We start from the raw sequence: 21751 nt of genomic DNA, 5'->3' as shown, positions 1-21751 counted from the left end.
CACTGGTAAATTTTAGCAAACATTTAAAGAAGGGTTAACACCAATCTGCCTCAAATTCTTGAAAAAAAAAATTGAAGAGGAGGAAATAAAAACCTAATTCATTCTATGATACAAACATTACCCTGACACAAAACCCTATAAAAATAGAAAACTACAGGCTAATATCTATTTTGAATATAGATATGAAAATCCCCCACAAAATACTAGCAAACAAAATCCAGCAGTATATTAAAAGGATCATACAAGGGGAATTTATCCCAGGGATGCAAGGATGGTTCAACATATAAAAATCAATAAATGTAATACATTAACAGAATAAAGAAAAAACATATGATTATCTCAAATGACAAAGAAAAGGCATTTGACAAAATCCAACAACATTTCATAATAAAAATGTCAGAAAACTGGGAACAGGAAACTTTCTCAACACAGTCAAGAGGATTATGAAAAATCCACAGCCAACATTATATTCAACAGTGAAACATTGAAACCCATTCTCCCTACATTAGAAACAAGACAACAATGCCCACTTTCTCCACTTCTTTTCAACAATGTACCCTAAATATGACACCGAAGCCACAGGCAACAACATTAAAAATAGGTACTTCATTAACATTATAACTCTTATGCATCAAGTAATGCTGACAGAGAGTGAAAAGGCAACCCATGGCAAGTGACAAAACGTATGCAAATTATATAACTGATAAGGGTTTCATATCCAAAATATATAAAGAACTCCTACATCTGAGCAACAAAAAGACAAACAATCCAATTAAAAATAGGCAAAGGATTTGAATAGATATTTCTCCAAAGAAGATATACAAATGCCAATAACTACATAGAAATATGCTTGACATCATTAGTCATTTAAGAAAATGCAAATCAAAACCCACAGTGAGATGACATTTCTTAGCTACAAAGACAGCTACAATTGTTTTAAAAGCTAAGTAACAAGTACAAGTAAAGATGCAGAGAAATAGTAATTCTCAACACACCGATGGTGCAGATACAGTGGAAAATAGTTTGGCAGTTTCTCAAAACGTTCAACATATTATTATAATATAATCCAGCAATTCTACCCTTGGGTATATACCCAAAAGGACTGACGAACGAACCAGATACCTGATAAGCCAAGCTCATAGCAGCATTATTCACCAGAGCCAAAAGGTGGACACAAACCAAGTATCCATCAATAGATGAATGGATAAACAAAACGTGGTATACATAAAATATGACAGAATATTATTCAGCCACAAAAAGGAAGGAAATTCTGACTACATACCACAATGTGAATGAACCTTGAAAACATTATGGTTAAAAAAAAAAATCCAGATAGAAAAGGCCATGTATTGTATGATTCCATTTATTTGGAATATTCAACATAAGCAAATCCATAAAGACAACAGATTAACGGTTGACACTGGTTAGGGAAATGGGGACTGACTGCTTAATAGGTAAAGGGTTTACTCTTGGGGTGACAAAAAAATGTTCTGGAACAAGACACTGGTGATGGTGGCACAAACACGGTGAAAATGCTAAATGCCACTAAACTGTATACTTAAAAATTAAAATGGCCAATTTTATGTCATACAGGTGACCTTTGAACCACACAGACTTAAAAGTGCACCTGTCTACTTATGGATAGGCTTTTTTCAATAATGAATACTACACTACTACACAATCTGAGACTGGCTGAATCCACAGATGTGGAACTGGATATGAAGGAACCACAGAAACAAGGGCCAACTTTAAGTTATAACTCTTTTATGTTTATTTTACTTTTATTAGAGTATAGTTGATTTACAGTATTGTCAATTCCTGCTGTACAGCATAGTGACCCAGGCATACACGTATACATACATTCTTTTTCTCATACTACCTTCCATCATGTTCTACCCCAAGAGATTGGATATGGTTTCCTGTGCTGTATAGAAGGACCTCACTGCGTATCCATTCTAAATATAATAGTTTGCATCTACTAATCCCACACTCTCCATCCATCCCACCTCCTACACATGGGTTTTCAACCGCATGGAGGGTCAGTGCCTCTAACCCTAACAGCATTCAAGGATCAACTGTGTATACTTTACCAATATTAAAAATAAGTTAAAAAATATATATATACACATATATACGTAAAACTTTTGATACTCCTCCCAAAAAACCTAGTACAGCTTTCAATACACTTATTCTACTATTCTTCTCTTTTCTACTTTACTAATGTTTTCATTTTTACCTACATTTATTCCTTCCTTATGGTTTCACTTCATTCACTTTGTTATGCTTTTTTTAACTTTTTGAGTTGAAGGCCGAGTTTACTCTTTATTGTTTTTAACATATGTCTTTAAGGTTATAAACGTTCCTCTAAGCGCCACTCTTTACCCACTGCCTAGAATTCCTATGACTATTGTTTTTATTCATGTCATTTTTAAAATATTTATTCTGCAATCCAGATTCTGGTTTTCCATGAGACTAAATTAATAATTAAAAAAAAATCCAGTGTCCAAATTACAAGAAGTGAAGTTTGCTGATGAAACCAAGAATTACTCTAGGTTATCCATTAAAGCATCGTGTTAAGCAGACTAGAGATATCCAGGAGAGAACAACCAGGAAGGTAAACACTGGGGGCGAAATCCATTAATAGCAGGAAAAAAGACAGGGATGTTACTCTGAAGGAGAAAATAGTCCTAAATTCTAGTAACCAGACCTAAAACACTTGGAAGACTTCTACAAGCACTGCTTACGCTCCAGGTGCTGCAGATACGTTGCTGAACCAGATATTACTCTGAGGAGACAGTCCTTAATTAAGTACAAAAATAAACAATCGATTTTAAAGACCAATGCTGTGAAGGAGAAGCACAGGAGGCTTAAGAATACCTAAGAGGGAGGTCTATCCTGGCCTGGGGACAAGGGAAGGCATCCGTGGTAAATCACCTTTAGAGAAGAGAAGTGATGGAAGAGACACCAGGCAGGGCCAGGGGCATTTCAGGCCTAAGAAACAGCATGAGCAAAGGTCCTAAGGCAGAAGGCATCTGGATGCCTGAAAAGAGGCAGGGAGCGTGGACACAGAAAAGAAAAGGGAGACGAGTCTCAGCTGACCTGGAAAGGTAGGCAGGCTGAGTTCAAGCTAAGTATTTTGGGTTTTTGCCCAACTGCAGCAGGAGGCCACTGAAGACTCTGGGAAGAAAGGCACATGTTCAGAATTACTTTTTCAAGCAATCACTTTGGATACAGTATGAGAACAGAAAGTGGCAAAGAGGAAATGTTGAGAGTCCAACTAAGAGGCTATGGTTTCTTCCAGAAGGGAAAGAAGGATGGCTTGGACTAGTATGGCAGGAGGGGAAATGGAGCTACCTCGGAAATGAATCTGATAGCTCCTGGTGACTCAGTTCATGGTTCTGACCAACAAGTAGAAATTGCACAGGAAGGTAGACCGTGGTCACTCTAACGAGGCATTTCCCAACAGCTAGCACGCTGGGGCAAAATGGCAGAGGCTGCCCTTCAAGACAGCACTTCCTTTAAGAGATGCCTAAGAGCAACTTGGTGAGCGTATGTGAAGAGTACATGTGGTGGCTGAGGAATTAGACTAGAGGATGTCTAACACATCACGACCAACCTCTAGGACTCTTTGCTAAAATCAACAGAAACGTCAGGCCCTCTGGACAACTCAGTATAAAACATCGAGGAAAGAAAGAAATCGTGTGTGTTTCTGTTTGCATATGTATTATCTCCTATCTCAGTTTTCCTCTCTATTCCAGCTGAGTTTCTTACAGAAAAATACACTGATAAATGACCGTCGGTACTTTGCAGCTTGTCATGCAGATGGTAAATAAATAGTACTATTTATCTCTTTCTGATTCCTTGCATTTCTTTAAGTATGGTATAAAGCCTCCACTTATTTGTACATATTAACTTAGTTTTAGTAAATATTAGAAAAGTGTATGCTCTGTTAATGTTTTTTAAAGCCAACTGTGCAGACCCATTTGCTATAATCTGGGATTTTTTTTGCCTCACCCAGGGCAAGCCTAGCTGTTCTGAGCACAAATCCATACAACCAAGGCACCACTGTCCACCAGGCAATAAATCTACAAATACAGTATATGGCAGTAAAAAGAGAGCTTCAAACACACCATCCTGACAATTCCAGCCATGAAGGGATGCAAACACCAGGCCAAACAAAACAACAACAACAAAAAAAAACACATGGGAACATGTGCTGAGGCTCATAAATATACTGAAAGGATAAAATGACACCGACCAAGAAATGCTACCAACTGCCCTCAAAACCTCGATGCTAAAGCTTCGGTAAAGGCCAAAAGACCACTGCACTTGGTCCCTCCATCACAATTACTAGGTGGGTGGAGCCATCACGATTTCTGAAGCAGCATGACTTACAGCGATGCTGAAAAACATCTACCCAGACACACTTAAACAGAAGAATGTCCATCTGATTACAATTAACTCATTTCACAGGAACTCCTTCACAGGCCAACACACAGGCTGGCCTCTGTCACCGCTATCTTGAACAATACAACACACACAATTATGTGTTCATGCTATAAGCATGAAGAAGCAGAACGATTTTCTTGTTCCTCTTCTTGCTTTTGGTGTGACACTCACTGACCTCTACCACCTGCAATTCTGCAGGTGCAAAAGTACAGGTGCAAAAGAGTGCTACAGTGGAAATACCACCTAGTGACAAAAGGAAGGAGGTTAGAAGGAAAACTGAGGGCGTTTTATAATTTATCAAGAGACGAGTACCGCAAATGACCTCGTTTAAATCTTGGTTTTACCATGGGATAGCTATTGAGTTTCTGAATCGTAATTATGGAGATGATACTAGCACGGATCCCCTAAGGAAGACTAAATGAGATAATGCATATGACAATTTAGACAGTGTCTGGCACACAGTAAACACCCATTAAGTGCCATTATTACTGTTTTTACTATTATTCATAAGAGTATTTTATACAACAATCTTAGGAAGTTACACTTCGAAAATGTCTTTATGCATCAATCAGGAAAAGAGATGAGAATTCTTCAAAAGATGCATCAATTCATTTAGTCAAAAGCGAATGGGATTTGTACCAGCTCCCCAAAAAGTCAATACCATACACACAGAGTGAGAGAATAGGGGGCAATAAAACATAGAAATGCCTCAAGAGGAGTTCCCGTCGTGGCGCAGTAGTTAACGAATCCGACTAGGAACCATGAGGTTGCGGGTTCGGTCCCTGCCCTTGCTCAGTGGGTTAACGATCCGGCGTTGCCGTGAGCTGTGGTGTAGGCTGCAGACGCGGCTCGGATCCCGCGTCGCTGTGGCTGTGGCGTAGGCCGGTGGCTACAGCTCCGATTAGACCCCTAGCCTGGGAACCTCCATATGCCGCGGGAGCGGCCCAGGAAATAGCAAAAAAAAAAAAAGAAATGCCTCAAGCTACTGGAGTTCCCATCCCGGCTCAGCAGAAACAAATCTGACTAGTATCCATGAGGATGCAGGTTCGACCCCTGGCCTCGCTCAGTGGGTTAAGGATCCAGCACTGTCATGAGCTGTGGTGTAGGTCTCAGATGCAGTTTGGATCTGGCATTGCTGTGGCTGTGGTGCAGGCCAGCAGCTACAGCTGTGATTCGGCCCCTAGGCTCGGCACCTCTATATGCCGAGGGTGCGGCCCTAAAAAGACCAAAAAAAGAAAACAAAGAAAAAGAAATGCCTCAAGATATTAAAGACTTCTGCAATTACTGTCATGTTTGACAACCAAAGTAAGAAAACAATCTATGACTTTTTACATGGTACCAAAAAATACACATCCATTTGAAGAGAAAATTAGGTTTATAGTTTGAAGAAGGTCCACATGTTTTTACATCTGAAAGGCAGCCACTGTGTGGCTTCTTTCCTCTTTCTAATAACTGCAAGACTGTTACTAAAGTTTATTCCACAAACACATGTACAATAGTCTTCAAAGTGAACCTGGCTTTAGGTGGCAACACAGACCAGCAAACACAGCAGTGTCCGTATCAGGACACTGAAATGTTACCCATTCACTTTTTAATGCAACGGGCACTTTGGATGATATGACTGATCTGACTTCCAACAGTTCATAAATGAGTCTGGATTTCCAGGAAAAGTTTAGAGATCAAGGGTTCCCCATAATGTCAAGGCTGGTGACGTCAGGTGCTGAGGCAAGTCCTGACCCCGTCCTTCATCAGCAAGAGAATTAAACAAGACTCAAGGCTGTGCTGAACCTCACCAGCCTCCTTGACCAAGTCTTGCATAAGAAGGTAATAATGATGTCGAGATTGCCAAGGCAACTCTCCAGAAAAGTCTAGGAAGCTATCATCTCTGTCCTGTGAATGAAACACTCAGATTTTCGTGAAGCCAAACAGCCAGTTTGAGTATTTCAAGCATTTGTCTCCTTCAATAGAACAAGAGTCACTCACTTTCAATCACTTTTTGGAGGTTAGTGGAAGACTAAGTAAATGACTTCAAAACTCCCATCCAACTCTAAGACTCAAGAATCCTTTGAAGACTGTATTAGCTTTACTGATAACACAAAGATGAATGCTCTCCATGAGTTTTGCTCAGGAAAAGCCAATGCCCATTGATTAGTTGATCAATAAAGACACAGAAAATAGACTCAAGACTTCTACGCCCTTAGGAAAATGGAAAGACTGAAAATGCTTTCAAGCTTCATACAAACCACTGCAGAAACAGCTGAGACCACTTCAACTTTCATGTAAATGAAAGATCTGAATATATTAATTCTTCCATTAAACAGACTGGTTTCTGAGTCTTGCACTGTGCTAGGTGCTGAAGATGGAACAAGTCAGAGGGAATCCTTGCCCTCTCAAAACTTACCGTGCAGTGGGAGATTCAGAAAACCAGATGATAAATTACAACATATTAACATGAGTGCTGTGAGGAGAGAAGAACAAGGTTCTACAGGAGCCAAAGAAAACCCTCGATGAGTCGGGGAAGTTTGGCCACGAACAACATCTGAGCTGAGACCAAAGGATGAGCAGGAATTAAGGAAGGAGGGTCAGTAACGAAGAGTGCCCAGGCCCTTGGAAGGGTGTGATTAAAGGAGAGTGCATGGAACATTCAAGAACTAAGAGCAGGTCTTTCTGGACAGAATATATGCTGCAAGTAGAAGAATTAGTAGGAGATGAGAAGGGGCCAAATCATAGAGCCTATGCATCGCTTTAAGATACTTCCACAGGAGAGATGTAATAAAATGGGGATTTTAGAAAGACCTCTATGAGCACAGTACAGAGAAAAACCGAACTAAACGCAGAGTGATCGGCTGAGAGGCACTGGCATCACCCAGCAATGGGAGCCGTCGCCTGAATGAAAGCGGTGGCCATGCTTGCAGCTAAAGAAACAGGTGGATGGAGGTACTACTGAGGCTAGGAACTCAGAAAAAAAAAGCACATTTTATACGGGTTGAACATAGTTCAACTTTGGCTATTTTGAGTCTAAAGAGTCCAAGGGAATTAGATGGACAGCACTGGGGCTCGGGGGGAAAAAAAATGGACAGCACTGGGGCTCAGGAAAAAAAAACCCAGGCAAGTGTTAGAGACCTCAGAATCACCCATGCAGTCACTACAGCACAATGAGAAAAGAGAAGGACCCTGGGTCAAAGCTGTAAGAAGCTCCAAAGTTTAAGGACTAGACAGCAGAAGATGAGGACACAAAGGCAAGGGAGGAGTGGGCGAACCAGCCAAGGAAAATATTTGAAGAATAAAGGCTGGAGACTCAAAAGAAATGACCACTCCTGAAATGCGTCCCCGCACGGGGTCCTGTGCTGCATGCTGTATGGAGAGAGAAGAGACTCGTGAGTACGATCCTAACAGGCACATGGCCAGGGTCTCAGTGCTCAAGACCTGGGCTGCCCCAAGGAGCTGTCAAATGACAAATGACGTCTTCAAGGGAGGAAACCATAGCCTAAAATACAACTGAGGTGAGAGGAGTATTCTAGAGGATCCAGACTCACCCATCAGGGAACAGAGGCGATGATGCAGTGAGTGGATCATGGGACACTCCACCCAGGTCCCCTTCTCAGGGTCAGTGCACCCCTCCCCTCAGCTTCCAGGAATATCCATGTCGAGAAGGGCTCACAGATGTGCCTCAAAGGGAACTTCCCTCCACCGCAGGGAACTGCCCTGCCCAAGATTACACCCTCCCCATGCGGCAGCCTCACAGCAATGGCTGGTGATGTAGGAATATGGGGCCCAGGGCTCTGGCCTCAACCCGGGAAATTTCTGAAGCGCCATCCCAAGCTCCCAAGCCTCCTACAGGATCCCGGGAGACCTCAGTTGCAACCCCACTGCAGGTCTGCTTCACCGCTTGTCCAGTCCTGCCTTCCTCACTTCCTTACAGGTGGATCTCCCAAGAGCATCCTTCAGTTAGCCCACTGGGTACCATTCTCCAGTTCAGAGTCCAGTTCTAGGCAGCCCAACCTAAAACAGACACTGCATATCAAACTGGGACAAGACACTGAGGCTAGAGTAGAGAAAAGCGGCAGAGCTGCCCATGGCAGAGGCAGCTGCAAACCATAGGGCGGCCTTTGTGTGTGTGAGCGTGAAAGGGGCTCTGTCACACGCAGGACTTAACAGAGAATGGCCACTCTCAATCCGCTCATCACTCATAATGAAGGACAATGACTTGAATGTTTGGATTCACTTTATGGGACTTTTTGTTACCTAATAAATCTATACAAGATCTCATGGGAGGCCAAATGGAAACTTGAATTTCAAGGACAACCTGAAGGAATCTTCCTAGAAAAGGGAGAGAGGAAACGATAAAGGATCCTCACTACAGAGAAAGCCCAGGTGACCTAGAAGCAGGAGTTTCGAACATTTTCAATGACGCAATCAACAGATATTTGTTGAAAGGTTATTATGCACCCAGCAAAATGCCAAGAGTTGAGAATATGATCATGAAAAATACAGACACAGTCCCTGACCTCAACGAGCTTAGAATCCACCGGAAAATGCTGGCATTCAGCAATGGAACCCTTTGCCCCAATCAAAATGCCCCAGGAAATCGAACCTATAAAGTCAGGTCTGTGTGATAACTTCTTAGTGGAGATGTCTTCTCTGAGCATAACTTATGACACTTCCCTACCACTGAGTTAACACAGGAGAGCAATAAAGCCTATTTTAACTAAGAGCAAACTTTTTAAAGGAGGTCTGAGGATGTTACTGTCTTCCTATATCAGCCTTGGCAATTTATTTCTGCAGTGGTTGGCTTGTCTACAAGAAAACAATCTCTGGTTTGCTATGAAAAGCAGTTACAAGCGGTATCGGGTTTGGCTTGGTTGGATCATCTTGTCTTGAAATCTCAGAATGCCCTTCACCTCTACGCAACGCTGAAGTCTGGCAGAAGGGATCAAGGAGACGTTTGCTTCATGGCTGAACCTGGAACATGTAACAGTGGCTCACATTTCTTCTCTCAAATTTAGAAGTCAGCGCAGAAGGACCTAGAACTCTAAATAAACCCCCACACCAAGTTCTATACAACGTAAGGTGACAAACGGTTAGAATTCAGTGATCATCACACACTGATAAACACACCATGCCTAGAACATTCACCACTGTACCACCTGAACTGACTGGTATTTAACGGAGTGGTGTTTGTTGTGCCATAAATAAAACATATTTGCTTGTGCACGTTCACGCAAGGAGAAACGAACTGGCCTAAAATTTCTTAAGAGAGTTGCAGGCCTACAATGTTGCTAACAAAGTGTGTTTACCAGAGGTTCACATCTATGTCCAGAAATGGCAGGAAAAGCTGTGTTCTGAGGTCTACTCACAAAAGAGAGTTGACTTGGCTGCCCCTCTTAAGTACTGAACACTGCAACGTGTTAAAAATATGGTATACAACCACACATGGGTGTTATGTCTTTCAAATGACCACGGTCTGAACAACAGTTTAAAAGACATCCGTAGCTGCAGCCCCAGCACTCAGGATGCTTCTAGGCACATAGTTGAAAAGCAAATATTTGATTGGTGGATTATTGAACAGACATAATATTTTTAAATAAAATTCAAATCCGAGGGGGAGGGAGTGGGATGGATTCGGAGCTTGGAGTTAATAGATGCAAACCATTGCCTTTGGAATGGATTAGCAATGAGATCCAGCTGCACAGCACTGGGAACTATGTCTAGTCACTTACGATGGAGCATGATAATGGGAGGAAAAAGAACGTGTACATATATGTGTAACTGCGTCACCATGTTGTACAGTAGAAAAAAAAATTGTATTGGGGAAATAACAAAAAAATTTCAAATCCAGCACTTGTATAAGATCCATGGTTTGTTATGAAGAGCCCTTGAGGCATACTTTTTAAAACAATGGACAATGACGTGAAAATCGAAGAGGAAAATTCCCTGATCAAGAATCTGAGAAGAAGGGGAATTCTGGTGTGTCAGCGTGCAGCCCAGAGCCCCAGGCCCACATCCGTGTCCCTCCAGTTCTTATACCGATGCTTCTGTGAGTCATTCAGAGTAATGCAGTGAATGGGTCAGCACTGGGGGCATTCTGGGAGAGATGAGATGAATGGAGTGAAGAAGGAATACCTTTTCTTTGTGCTACTTAACATGTTATTGATTTAAATATTTATGATTATAAATTGCATTAGGTTTTCCATTAAAAAACACACCATCAAGAGAAAGCAGGACAATATGGCACAAATGGACCCATCTACAAAACACAGACAGACTCACAGACACGGCGAACAGATTTGTGGATGCCAAGGGGGAGTGGGGAGGGACTGGGATGGTCTGGGAGTTTGGGGTTAGCAGAAGCAAAGTGTGACCTTTAGAATGGATACGCAATGAGGTCCTGCTGTAGAGCACAGGGAACTCTATCCAGTCTCTTGGGAGAGAACACGATGGAAGAGAATGTAGGAAAGGGAGGGAGTGAGTGAGTGTGTGTGTGTGTGTGTGTGAGCGCATGTGTATGTATAAATAGGAGTGGGGGTGTGTTCATGACTGGGTCACTTTGCTGTGCAAGAAAAATTGGCACAACATCATAAATCAACTATACTTATTAGAAAATAATAAAAATATTAAGAGAAATCAAGACATAAAATGGCAAACTCATGGCCCTCCAAGGCTTCTCAGGAACCCTATCACAGCTTTAATCAGACCTGATCACCTGATGGGCCTTTCACTGGAGTGACAGGACCTTTGGAGGCAGCAGCTTCCACGCAGGGCTGAGGCTAACTAGACAATGTCAGGGTGAGACAGTGAGCTGAAAAGAGAGACAAGGGGTGGGAGGTATCAGGCCTGAAGGAGCTGTTCTACAACCCCCAGCATTTACTCAACCTCCAGAGCAGGGGCTGACGCAAAGCAGAGGTGAGTTTCCGTCCCAGAGGATGCCTGCCCAGGGCTCCAGCGCCACCTCTGCCTGCCATCCTGAGCTGGGCCCCAGGGAACACCTCCACTGTAACAGAACACCAGGCAATGGCAGGACTCTCAAAGCTCCAGGCTTGGCGCTCTTCACGCCAGCATACAAACAAGATGACGACAACTGCTAACAAGTAAGATGTTCGTAGGAAGAAATAACAGACTCAATCAGAAGGGGGAATTTCAGTAACAGAAGAGCTCTTATTCTACAGCAAAGGGCATCAAGGCTCAAAAAGACTCAAGGACAGGGCCAGCTGCACTGAGTTATCAGATGGTGGTGGATGGATGAGAACGCTGACTGTACCACCAGGGTTCCGCCAGAGAAGCAGAACCACTGGGCTATATACATAAAGAGATTTATTGCAAGGAACTGGCTTATGTGGTTGTGGGACTGGCTAGGGAAGTCCGAGGTCCATAAAGCAGGTCATCAGGAAGAGTAAGCTGGAACGCTTCCAGGCTGGAGCTGCTCTCCACACACAGATGAAATTTCCTCAGTTCTACTCTTAACGCGTTTCCACTGACCGAATCGGGTCCACCGAGGTTATCTAGAATCACTTCTCTTACTTGAAGTCAACTGATTATGGACCTTAATCACATCTGCAAAATAACCTCACGGCAACACCTATTTTAATATGTGACCTATTTTAATATTTGAAACTGCTGCTATATCAATCCCTTTAATGAAGAACTTTATCTCCTTGTCCTCGATTGAGCAAGATCTTTTCCTTGACTGAATTTTACTTAGAAAGGTTCTAGGTGGCTATATTAAACACATTCTATGATGTTCTCCAGCTAAAATGACTGAGGATGTTGGAACCAGCTCTCCTGGGTCAGCAGGGGAGGGGCTTGGAGGGTTCATGGAAAATCACGTCCTCTAAGAATGTACGTCCAAAGTCTGTGTCACAATCTTTCTGTTACCCAAGTCATCCAAAGTAGCAGAGCAAGTGCAGAACTAGGAGAATGGAGATGGCTGATCCATTCTCCCCCTTCACCCAGATATCACATTCACTCTCTCTACACTAGCATGCTCAAGATTCTTTTTTTTTTAATTGAAGTATAGTTAATTTACAATATTTTGTTAGTTTCTAGTGTACAGAAAAAGTGAGATAATCTTTTTCAGATTCTTTTCCATTACAGTTTATTACAAGACACTGAATACAGGTCCCCGTGTGATACAGTAGGACCTTGTTATTTATGTATTTTATATACAGTAGTGTGTATCTGCTAATCCCCAAATCCTAATTTATCCCTCCCCACCACCCTTCCATATTGGTAACCATACGTTTGCTTTCTATGTCATGTATTTGGTTGTTGTGTAAACAAGTTCATTTGTATCGTTGTTTTTAGATTCCATTTAAAAGTGATATCAGGTGATATCTATCTTTGGCCTACTTTACTTAGTATGATAATCTCTAGGTCCATCCATGTTGCTGCGGAGCGCATTATTTCATTCTTTTTTATGGCCTTCACACTCAAGATTCTTAGAAGTGTCATCTATATAAGATGTCCCTACATCTACATTCCCCACACCCTCTCATTCACCATCACACCGCAGTCAAGCCCTCCCACCAACACACTCTATGAAACAGACTCTCCCTAAGATTATCAGCGATTTACTGGTTGTTACACCCAAACGGTCATGCTGACCACACTGCTTCCTTGAAATGCAATTTTCCATTGCCTTCCATAACAGCAAAGCCTCCCATTTTTCCTTCTACCTCTCTTGCTATTCCTTGTAAATCTGATCTTTCTCTTCTTCCGTCCTGTCAATGTCCATTTTCTCCTGCCCTCCACCACTGGACCCGCCTCATGTATATGCACTGTCCTTTGGCTTTCATTTTAATCTATACAGTAACGATCTTCAATCTCTATCTCCAAGACAGATATTGCTTCTACGTCTCAGGTTCCCATGACCTACCACTCTGAACATCCATACATGGATGCCCCACAGTCACAGTGAACTCGTTATGCTTTCTGCTGTCCCCACTTGCTCTAATCAAAGCTTCTTCCTCGGCTCTTTACCTCCATGACTGGTTCCACCATCCACTTAATGGACCAAAACAGAAACCAAAAAGTATCCCCCAACTCCTGCCTTTTCCTAAATCTCTACATACTGTCAATCAAGGTTCACTTGGGGATGGGGGGTGGTGGGGAAAGTACAGATGAAAATCACATTTTCCAGCCTCCTTTGCAGCTAGGTGTGACCATACAACTATTCAGGCCAAAGAGGTGAAAGCAGAATTGTATGGAACTTCCAGACAGCTGTTTAGAGAGACTAACTCAACTTTTGCCCTCACCTTCTTCCTGTCTCCCCCATTTTCTCACAAAAAAAAAAAAAAGATGGCTAGAGCTCCATGTTCCCTTGGATCAAGCAGTGACTTGAGGACAGAAGCCACAGCTGAAGGTGAAAGAGACAGAAGGAGCCTGGTACTCTGAGAACTTTATAAAGTATCACACCAATCATGGATGCCTAACTCCAAGTTTATTTCATGTAAGAAAATAAACTCTTTTTAAGTGACTGTTGTTATACATTTTCTATTATAAGCAGCCAAACATAACCCTGACGAGCATACCAAATTACACTGATTCTTTTTTAAATCTTTCAATTCTATCCATTTCTCTCCACCTCTACTGCCTCTCCTCTGGTTCAAGCCACCAACACCATTTGTTTCAATTTACTTGAAAGACCATATTAACTGGTCACCATGCTTTTAATCTTCCTCCAATCTAAATCCCCTGCCCATGTTTGAGGGGCAACTGAGATTATGCATTAATGGTGTTAACATTCTTGGAGCTAGTGATTTCACTCTTCAGAACTTATCCTGAGGAAGACAATGAGATAGGAATATAAATCAGTAAGTTCACGGAGGCTAATAACAGCAATTTCTAAAAGGTTTATCAACAGAAACAATCTACATGGCCAACAACAGGGGGTTCATTACCTATAAAATAGTACATCTGTTCAAGAGAAAAATTAACCTGTCACTAAAAATCACAATACAGAGGGAGTTCTCTCATGGTGCAACAGGCTAAGGATCGAGCATTGTCACTGCAGTGGCTTGGGTGGCTGCTGTGGCTCGAGTTTGATCCCTGGCCTGGGAACTTTCACATGCCATGGGTGCAGCAAAAAAAAAAAAAAACCATGATATAGAATAATATTTAAGATAAGAAATGCTCACTTTATATACATATGAAATTATATAAATATGAAAATTAAATGGGTTATAAAATAGTATTACCCTATGTTCCAATTTGATAGTTTAAATTACATAAACATGTAGAGAAAATAGTTTCACTCTTACATTTGTATCGACACCAACAAAACTAACATTTTAATTAATTTAGATAGCACCCTGGTATTTAATAAATATCAAGTGCATGCTAAATTATAATAGTTATCTGAGGTATTATAATTTTTTCCCATGCTTATATTTTTTTCAAGATGCAACGGTAAACATAAATTGCTTTCAAAGCAGAAAAAAATATTCTAAGTCCTGCAAACCTGATCATGCCCATTTCCTAATTTCAACTGCCCCATAGTCATCACCTCCTCTGGACGGTCTTCTCTCATTCCTCCAAGGCTCACACTCCAACAGAACCCCATCTTTCCCTGTACTAACACTTTTCCCACCGCACTGTAAACTGCCTATTTTCTTAACTGTATCGCACACCAGACCATAGGCTCAGGGGCAGAATCTCACTGTTTCCTTAGTGTAGCGCCTGGAATGTATTTGGTGTTCGGTTAATGTGAAATGAGCAGATGGATGATGGTGTGATGAACTCAGCCGCACCTCCACCTCTCCACCAGGCACGAGATGCAGAAGGACCCACATCTTTGGAAGTTAAATGTGTGTCTCCAAAACTTGAGCTCTTCGACCATCACCGTGCCTGAATCATTCCTTAGCGATTGGTCTGGCTGCAAGAAGCTGTATTAACGCCTTTCAAAAACACTTTAAGCCTCCAAAGAAATTATTTTATGGGATGAGGAATGACTTCACACATAAGTTGATGGTACTGGAAAATACGCTGATATCCACCCACAGAGAATAATTTAAAATAACTTCCAAAAGCTGGGAGAATCAGAAATGCACTCAGTGTTCAGCAGGTGCCTACTATGTGCCAAGGAATCAATTCAACTCTTCCGATACATTCCTTGATGATATCTGCCTCTTCAAAAACTGGTGCAGAGATTCAAGAAGTTATATCACCGACCGTCCATTCTGCAATGACTCGTTTTTACCTCAGGCACGACTGGTAAGTAGGGGAATATGTCAGTAAAACGGGGTGTGTGGATTCTCACCTGATTTTTCATAGTGTTAATATTCTGAAGCAATCACAGGAACGAGCTCTCACAAGGAAAGAGAAAGCCACAGCGATGTTTGAAGACATGTCAGAACAAAGCTGGAAACACACTCAAGGGCCCATCTTCCATATGAGTAGTGGCTGTGGTGGCTTCAAGAACGACTGCCTTTCCACTAGGTTAACCCAACCGGCAAAGCTGCAAATTACAGATGAAGGAGCTACAGAAAGCTTTCTCCCTGTACAGATGAGGGCAGAGGGCTGTGCTCTGGGCCGGATGTAACTGTCAGTGAAAACGGTCTCGATGAGAAGTGAATGGGGTCTGCAATCCACAGAGAAGAAGGAGTACCTGGCCCAAGAGGAAGGCCATAAAGGATGGACCGAGCTGGTGAGGGCAAATGGCAGCCAGATGGAGATTGAACAGAGAGCTATGTTTTTATTACATTTGGGTTTGTTTTTGTTTCTAGTTACAAAGTTCCAAGGGCTTTCCAAAGTTGGCCTCAACCCTGGTTCTCCCATGAGCCATTATTTTCAGGGTGTGATTCTGCAGGACACGAGGTGCATATATAGTGCTATAGAGAAAAGGCACTGTAGTAGCACTGGTTTTTAGCTAAATTTCTTCCAACAAAACTAAAATCCTATTATTATTGTTATTTATTTTGAATGCAATGAAAGCAGTATTTTTAATATACATACACACACAAATATGTTTCATCACACATGAATATATGAGATAGATACAGATGCATGCATGTATATCAATCCCCTCCCCTCTCAAAAAAAACCTATCTGACACCTTTCTTCCTTTTAAGATAGAACATTTGGAAGTATAAATAAACTAAATGTTGACAGTCACCAGGAACTGCCACTGTTAGGCCCATCTGCATAAATTTCCACTTAGCTCCTACCAACCTCCAAAGACGTGCAGCATTCTCTTTGAACATTTTTGCCAACAAAATGGAACCTCTTCCATGAGGTCAGCTTAATCACAAGGGAAAGGGTATAAAAATACCACCCAACAGCCACAAAGAAAACCACAACGCTGACGCTGAGATGCGTTCAATCTTAATGAATAGTAGTCCAGCTCTCTGGAAGGGGACTCAGCCACACTTCCAGAGGGAACTGAGAGCAACCCCTACACATGGTGTGACCACCAAGGAGAGACCACAAGCCAGAGCAGAAAGAGAACAGAAGGTTGCACTCAACACAGGGTAACAAAGGTCAGCCAAGGCACTTCATCGATACATAAGCCAGTCTTTTGTTCATTGATTCGGTCAACAAGTATTTGATTATGTCTTCCTGATACCCAAACATCTTAGCGAATGATTGACTAGCATCCTAGGGGTGCTAACCCTAATGCCTGTTGGACCCAGATAAGTAATGTTAAGAGTGAAACAGAAAGGGAACCTGGTAATAGGGCGCACCAGGACAACTATAAACTAGCTATCACATGGCCCATCTAAAAGTACGCAAATCCATTTTTCTCACCTATCTTCAGGGCAGAGATGGACTAGACCTGGCTCACAGACTACCACTTCACGACTCTTCACGATTCTAAAAGGATCGACCCATATAAAAGATCACCTTTCTATAGGTGATGGCCATAATACACCAGAAGGTAATAACTCAGCTACAGGGGAAGCAACGTAGAACAATCCAAGAGCCAAAATTTTAGAAACTGACCTTGCTTCCATATGTCTTCATTAGGATCAAAGAGTACCATTATGTAACCAAACTATTCATTTGCTGGCATCTTTAAAACCAGCACCTCTTCCTTAAAAGATGCTATTCAGGGAAGGTTCGCTCTTAACAATTGTCTGAAGTACCAATGAGAAGCTGAAGAATCTCTATAATCCACATCACATCTTCCCCATGAAGGATCAAGGATAGTGTCAGCACACACACAGGGGAAATGCATCAATTCCAAAGGCAACAGTTGTTAGCCTACTCCAAATGTGGTTTCTTGGCCCGCGGTTAGGAGAAGCCATGTTATATACTCGTGAGTATAATATTTAATTAATATAGTATCAGTTTTCTTCTCCTTTTTTTCTTTAAAGGTCGATGTACCAGATATTCCAATTTTTATCCTTAAATCGACATCGCATTTTTCACCAACACCAAGTTTATAGTTAGAAATACATATGCTAATGTACATTCAGCACTTCTTAATTGTTTTTACAGCTAAATTTAGACAACAAATTAAATTCCTCAGTACACGTTATGTAACGTAGACAGAGGCTATAAAAATGTTGACATTGGTTATATTCTCGTAATGCAATTTAGCCCTTTTAGTAATGACTACGCAAATGATCAGCCACAAGAAAACTATTTTATATCTAGTACCTACTATCACGGAAGTAATTATTATTATTGTCTTGCTTCCTGAACTTCAATAAGAACCCCTGAGGTGCTTAAATACTTCCAGTAGGCTGGTGTGAAAACGCCCCTCTTAACAGACTCATCTGGCAACTATAATTATCAATTTTAAGGAGGGCATTTCGGATGAACATTAAACAAGAAATTATCCCCAGAAGGTTCCTAAGTTCCAAACTTCAAAGGGAGAAATATTGACAGCTCCTAATACGTCCTCTTAATGCCTTCTTGATGCAACTTTTCACCCAGGCAAGGTCAGCAGCTCTAAGATGACTCAATACAACAGGCAGAAAAATCCAGGCTCCCAAGATGAGCTTTACCCCTGAACAATACCTACTTTTGGCCAATGTCTTAACAGTGCTGGTTATACTTCAAGAAGCTCAATCAAACATCCCATTTTACTGTGCTTCAACTTTTGGTTTCAGAAATTGCTCCACCATCCTGAAACAGGCCACAGTACTTGGGTGACCCATTGGCCACAATCTGACTCTATCCAATCTGACTCTATCCAACTTCATCTTCTCCATCAGCATAGGGATGAGGAAGGCAGGAGAGTAGAGAAGAGGCCAAGCTGCATCATTCTTTCAAAGAACCCAGGAACATCTCAGCTGGATGGTTCTGCCCTAGGATCTCTCAGGGGCTTTATGTCAAGATGTTGACTGGAGCTGAGATTATCTGAATGCCTGACTGGGACTGTTGATTCTGTTTCCAAGGTGGCTCACGCACAAACGGAGTTAGTGCTGGTTGTTGGCAGGGGGTCTCAACTTGTCACTACATGGACCTCTCCTCTCATGACATGGCACCTGAGCCCATGGGCTAGTGGTCTATGACTGGGCCTCATCAAGTCCAGAATCATCCAAAAGGCCCTGGTTGCCCAGGAAGCTGGAATGGTACCTTGCCTGTTCTCCATTCTTCTGTCTCGCCAGCCAGCAAATCCACCACCTGAAAAGCTTCAGGTGTCCAGAAGGCCCAGAGGAAGAAGTTCATTGTGTGTGAATCACCCCTGGAATCCCTTACCCAGAAGGTTAATTCCACCCCTTGGGGTGCTCATCTCAATTTAGCCAAAAGCCTTAAGAACCAGGGCTAGAGTTAATGGATTTATGTGCAGGGGAATCCAGGTCCAGGCGGAGCTCTGAGTCTGGTTTCTTGGAGGATCAGCAGGCCTTCTGGTTGAAGATGGCTGGTTTCTTAGCTTCCTCAACCTTTTCTTGAGGTCAACACCTCTTTGGGGCATTCTCCCCAGGGAGAGGTGGCTGCTTCTTGTTTAGTCCACTTGTCGGGAATCCAAAAGCAAGAATGTTTCTGTCCAGAGCTAAAAAAATCTAGCTCCCAGAGGCCATGGCTATTTCTCCATTGTTTCAAAGATGCCAGACTGATGTCTTCCTTGACCACTTTTGAGACGCTTTCAAAGTATCGGATGCTGGACACTACCTGTGTGGACCTGGAGACAGGTATCCACTGAGGGTGACACTTGGCCTTGGAAGCAGAGCTGGCATCCCATGTCCTCCAGCAACAGTGTTACCACCCACCACCAACTTCCATGTGCTCTTCCTTCCACCAAGGACCCTCTACAGCGCCCCCTCTCGTCCCCGGTGAGCACGACACCCGCAAGGACCGCCCCCACGCCCCAGCCCCCAGCTGGTGGCGGGGGCAGCAGGTGGGGGGAGGGGGGAGGTGGCCTGGTGGCCCGGGGGAGCGGTTTAGAGGGTGTCTCCCGGGCCCCTAACCGGCCGCCCCCTTCGCAGCCGCCCCCCCCAGGACCCCGGCTGGCTCCGGCCGGGCTCCACTCCGTCGGCCCGCTCCCCTCCCCTCCCGCGCCCCCGGCCCAACCCGGGCCGCGCACCCCCGGCCCCGCACCCCCGCCGGCCGCCGCGCGGCCCCCCGCATTCTCGGCACGTCCGGCGCCGACTTTTACCTGTACTTTCTGCACTCGAGGCGCCTCGTCGGGCGAGAAACACCTCCCTGGGACCGCTACCTCCCCCGCCCCGGCTCCGCCCGGCTTCCTCCTTCCCCTCCAAGGCCGCAAAGTAGATGGAGTAAGAGAGTGTGTGTGCGAGAGAAAGAGAAAGAGGGAGCGGGCGCGGGCGCCGCGGGAGGGCGGGCGGGCGGCGGGCGGGAGGCGCGCCCGGCCCCCGCCGCCCTCCGGCCGCCGCTGCCGCCGCCGCCGCCGCCGCCGCCGCGGGCTCGGCAACTCCGGCTCGCGCCCGGCCCCGGCCCCGGCCCGGTCCCCGCCGCCCGCCGCCCGCCGCCCGCCCGCCGCCCGCGGGCTGGGGCCGGCCCGCGCCCCCGCGTCCCCGTACCTCGTAAAGGTCCCCAGAAGCCATGCCAGGCTGCGGAACTTGGCTCGCCGGGTGTGCGCGTCTGCTCGCTCGCGCCCTCCGTGCGTGTGCGCGAGGGGGCCAGTGTGCGCGTGTGTGTGCGCGCGTGTGTGTGTGAGTGTGTGTGTGTGTGGTGTGTTGAGTAAACTGTGTTTTTGCAGAATGACAGGCTTGGGGGCTGCCTATGCGCAGAATCAGAGCGGGCGGCGGCGGGGCTGGCGTAACCGGCAGCGGCGGCGGCGGCGGCGGCGGCGGCACGAGCGCGGGCAGCAGCGACGGCCGCGCAGCGCGCCCGGGAGGCACCGACGCGGCCCGAGCGCCGCGGCCCCCGCGACCCGGCGACCCGGCGGCGGTGGCTGCGGCGGGCAACGGCTCGCCCCGGCGCCGCCTGCAGGAAGCTGCCCCGCGCCCGCCGCCGGCCCGGACGCTGCTGCTGCCACAGGGCGAGTCCCCGCCCCCCGGGAGCCCGGCCCGGCCCCCCGGGCGGGGGGGGCGGGGGCGGCCGCCCGGCCGCGCCCCGGGGGACCGGTCCCGGAGCCGGGGAGCGCCCGGGCCCGCCCCGCCGCCCTGGGCGGGCCCCGGCGGCGGCCGGCGGGGCCCCCCGGGGGTGGCGGGCCAGGTGCCCGCCGAGCGCACCCGGCCCCGGCTGCGAAGGGGCGGCCGGGAGGCAGGTAGAGGGCTGCGGGGCCCGGTGGGGAAGGAGCCCCTTGCGGGCTCGGCCGGCCCGGGGGCCTCACCTCTTCCCCCGCATCCCGGGGAGCGAGGGGCCCCTCCCCGGGAGACCTGGCCCCTCGGGGCTCTGGGGGCCCCTCCCCGGCTTCAGGGCCCCTCCCTCCAGTCTGGTTAGTGAGATGTGGAGGGAGGAGGGACGAAATGACCCCTCCAGAGGCTCCCGAGAGAGCCAGGACAGCACCCCGGTAAATCCTGGAAAGTCCTCAGAGCCGGGCGTGGCCTTCTTCCAACCACCCCCAGCCCCCATCCATTCACCATCCATTTCATCCATTATTCAACAAACATCTTCCAAACGTCTACCCAACTGCATTGTGTTCCTTGGTAGGCATGACTGGGACCCTGCCCACCAGGGACTTTGAAAGCAAGAGGAGAGATTAACCACACGACCGTGAGGAGGATTCAGTCACTCGGCAAAAGGGAGCAAAAAAAAAATCGCTCCTACTATGTGCCAGGCTCCAGCGAAGGAGGGACCTGGGAAGCTCTCTGAAATGCAAATGCGTTGTCATGTCTTCCTACTTGGGGAATAAGGGGTCACCTTTCTGTTTGAGATACAATTAACTCAGGACCTGGGCAGGCAGGCTGTTCTGTAATTGGAAGAAAGGTCTTCCTCGTCCCCCCACCACTGG

General features: G+C 45.3%; 1 protein-coding gene across 2 annotated transcripts in view; it reads right to left on the bottom strand.

The window, feature by feature from the left end:
• The window catches only part of CDYL2 (chromodomain Y like 2), a 191715-nt gene extending 171074 nt beyond the window's left edge, over positions 1 to 20641 (bottom strand). For both annotated transcript variants that reach the window (XM_047794118.1, XM_047794119.1), the window contains exon 1: positions 20376 to 20641. In XM_047794118.1, coding sequence (XP_047650074.1) covers positions 20376 to 20399 — 24 coding nt within the window. In that variant the 5' untranslated portion in view covers positions 20400 to 20641. The remainder of the gene's footprint in view (positions 1 to 20375) is intronic.
• Between the last annotated feature and the right edge of the window lie 1110 nt (positions 20642 to 21751).

This window comes from Phacochoerus africanus, chromosome 8 (assembly GCF_016906955.1).
Source record: "Phacochoerus africanus isolate WHEZ1 chromosome 8, ROS_Pafr_v1, whole genome shotgun sequence".
Lineage (NCBI taxonomy): Eukaryota > Metazoa > Chordata > Mammalia > Artiodactyla > Suidae > Phacochoerus > Phacochoerus africanus.
The sequence above is the reverse complement of the archived record's forward strand: the minus strand, read 5'-3'. Positions and strand labels throughout refer to the sequence as shown.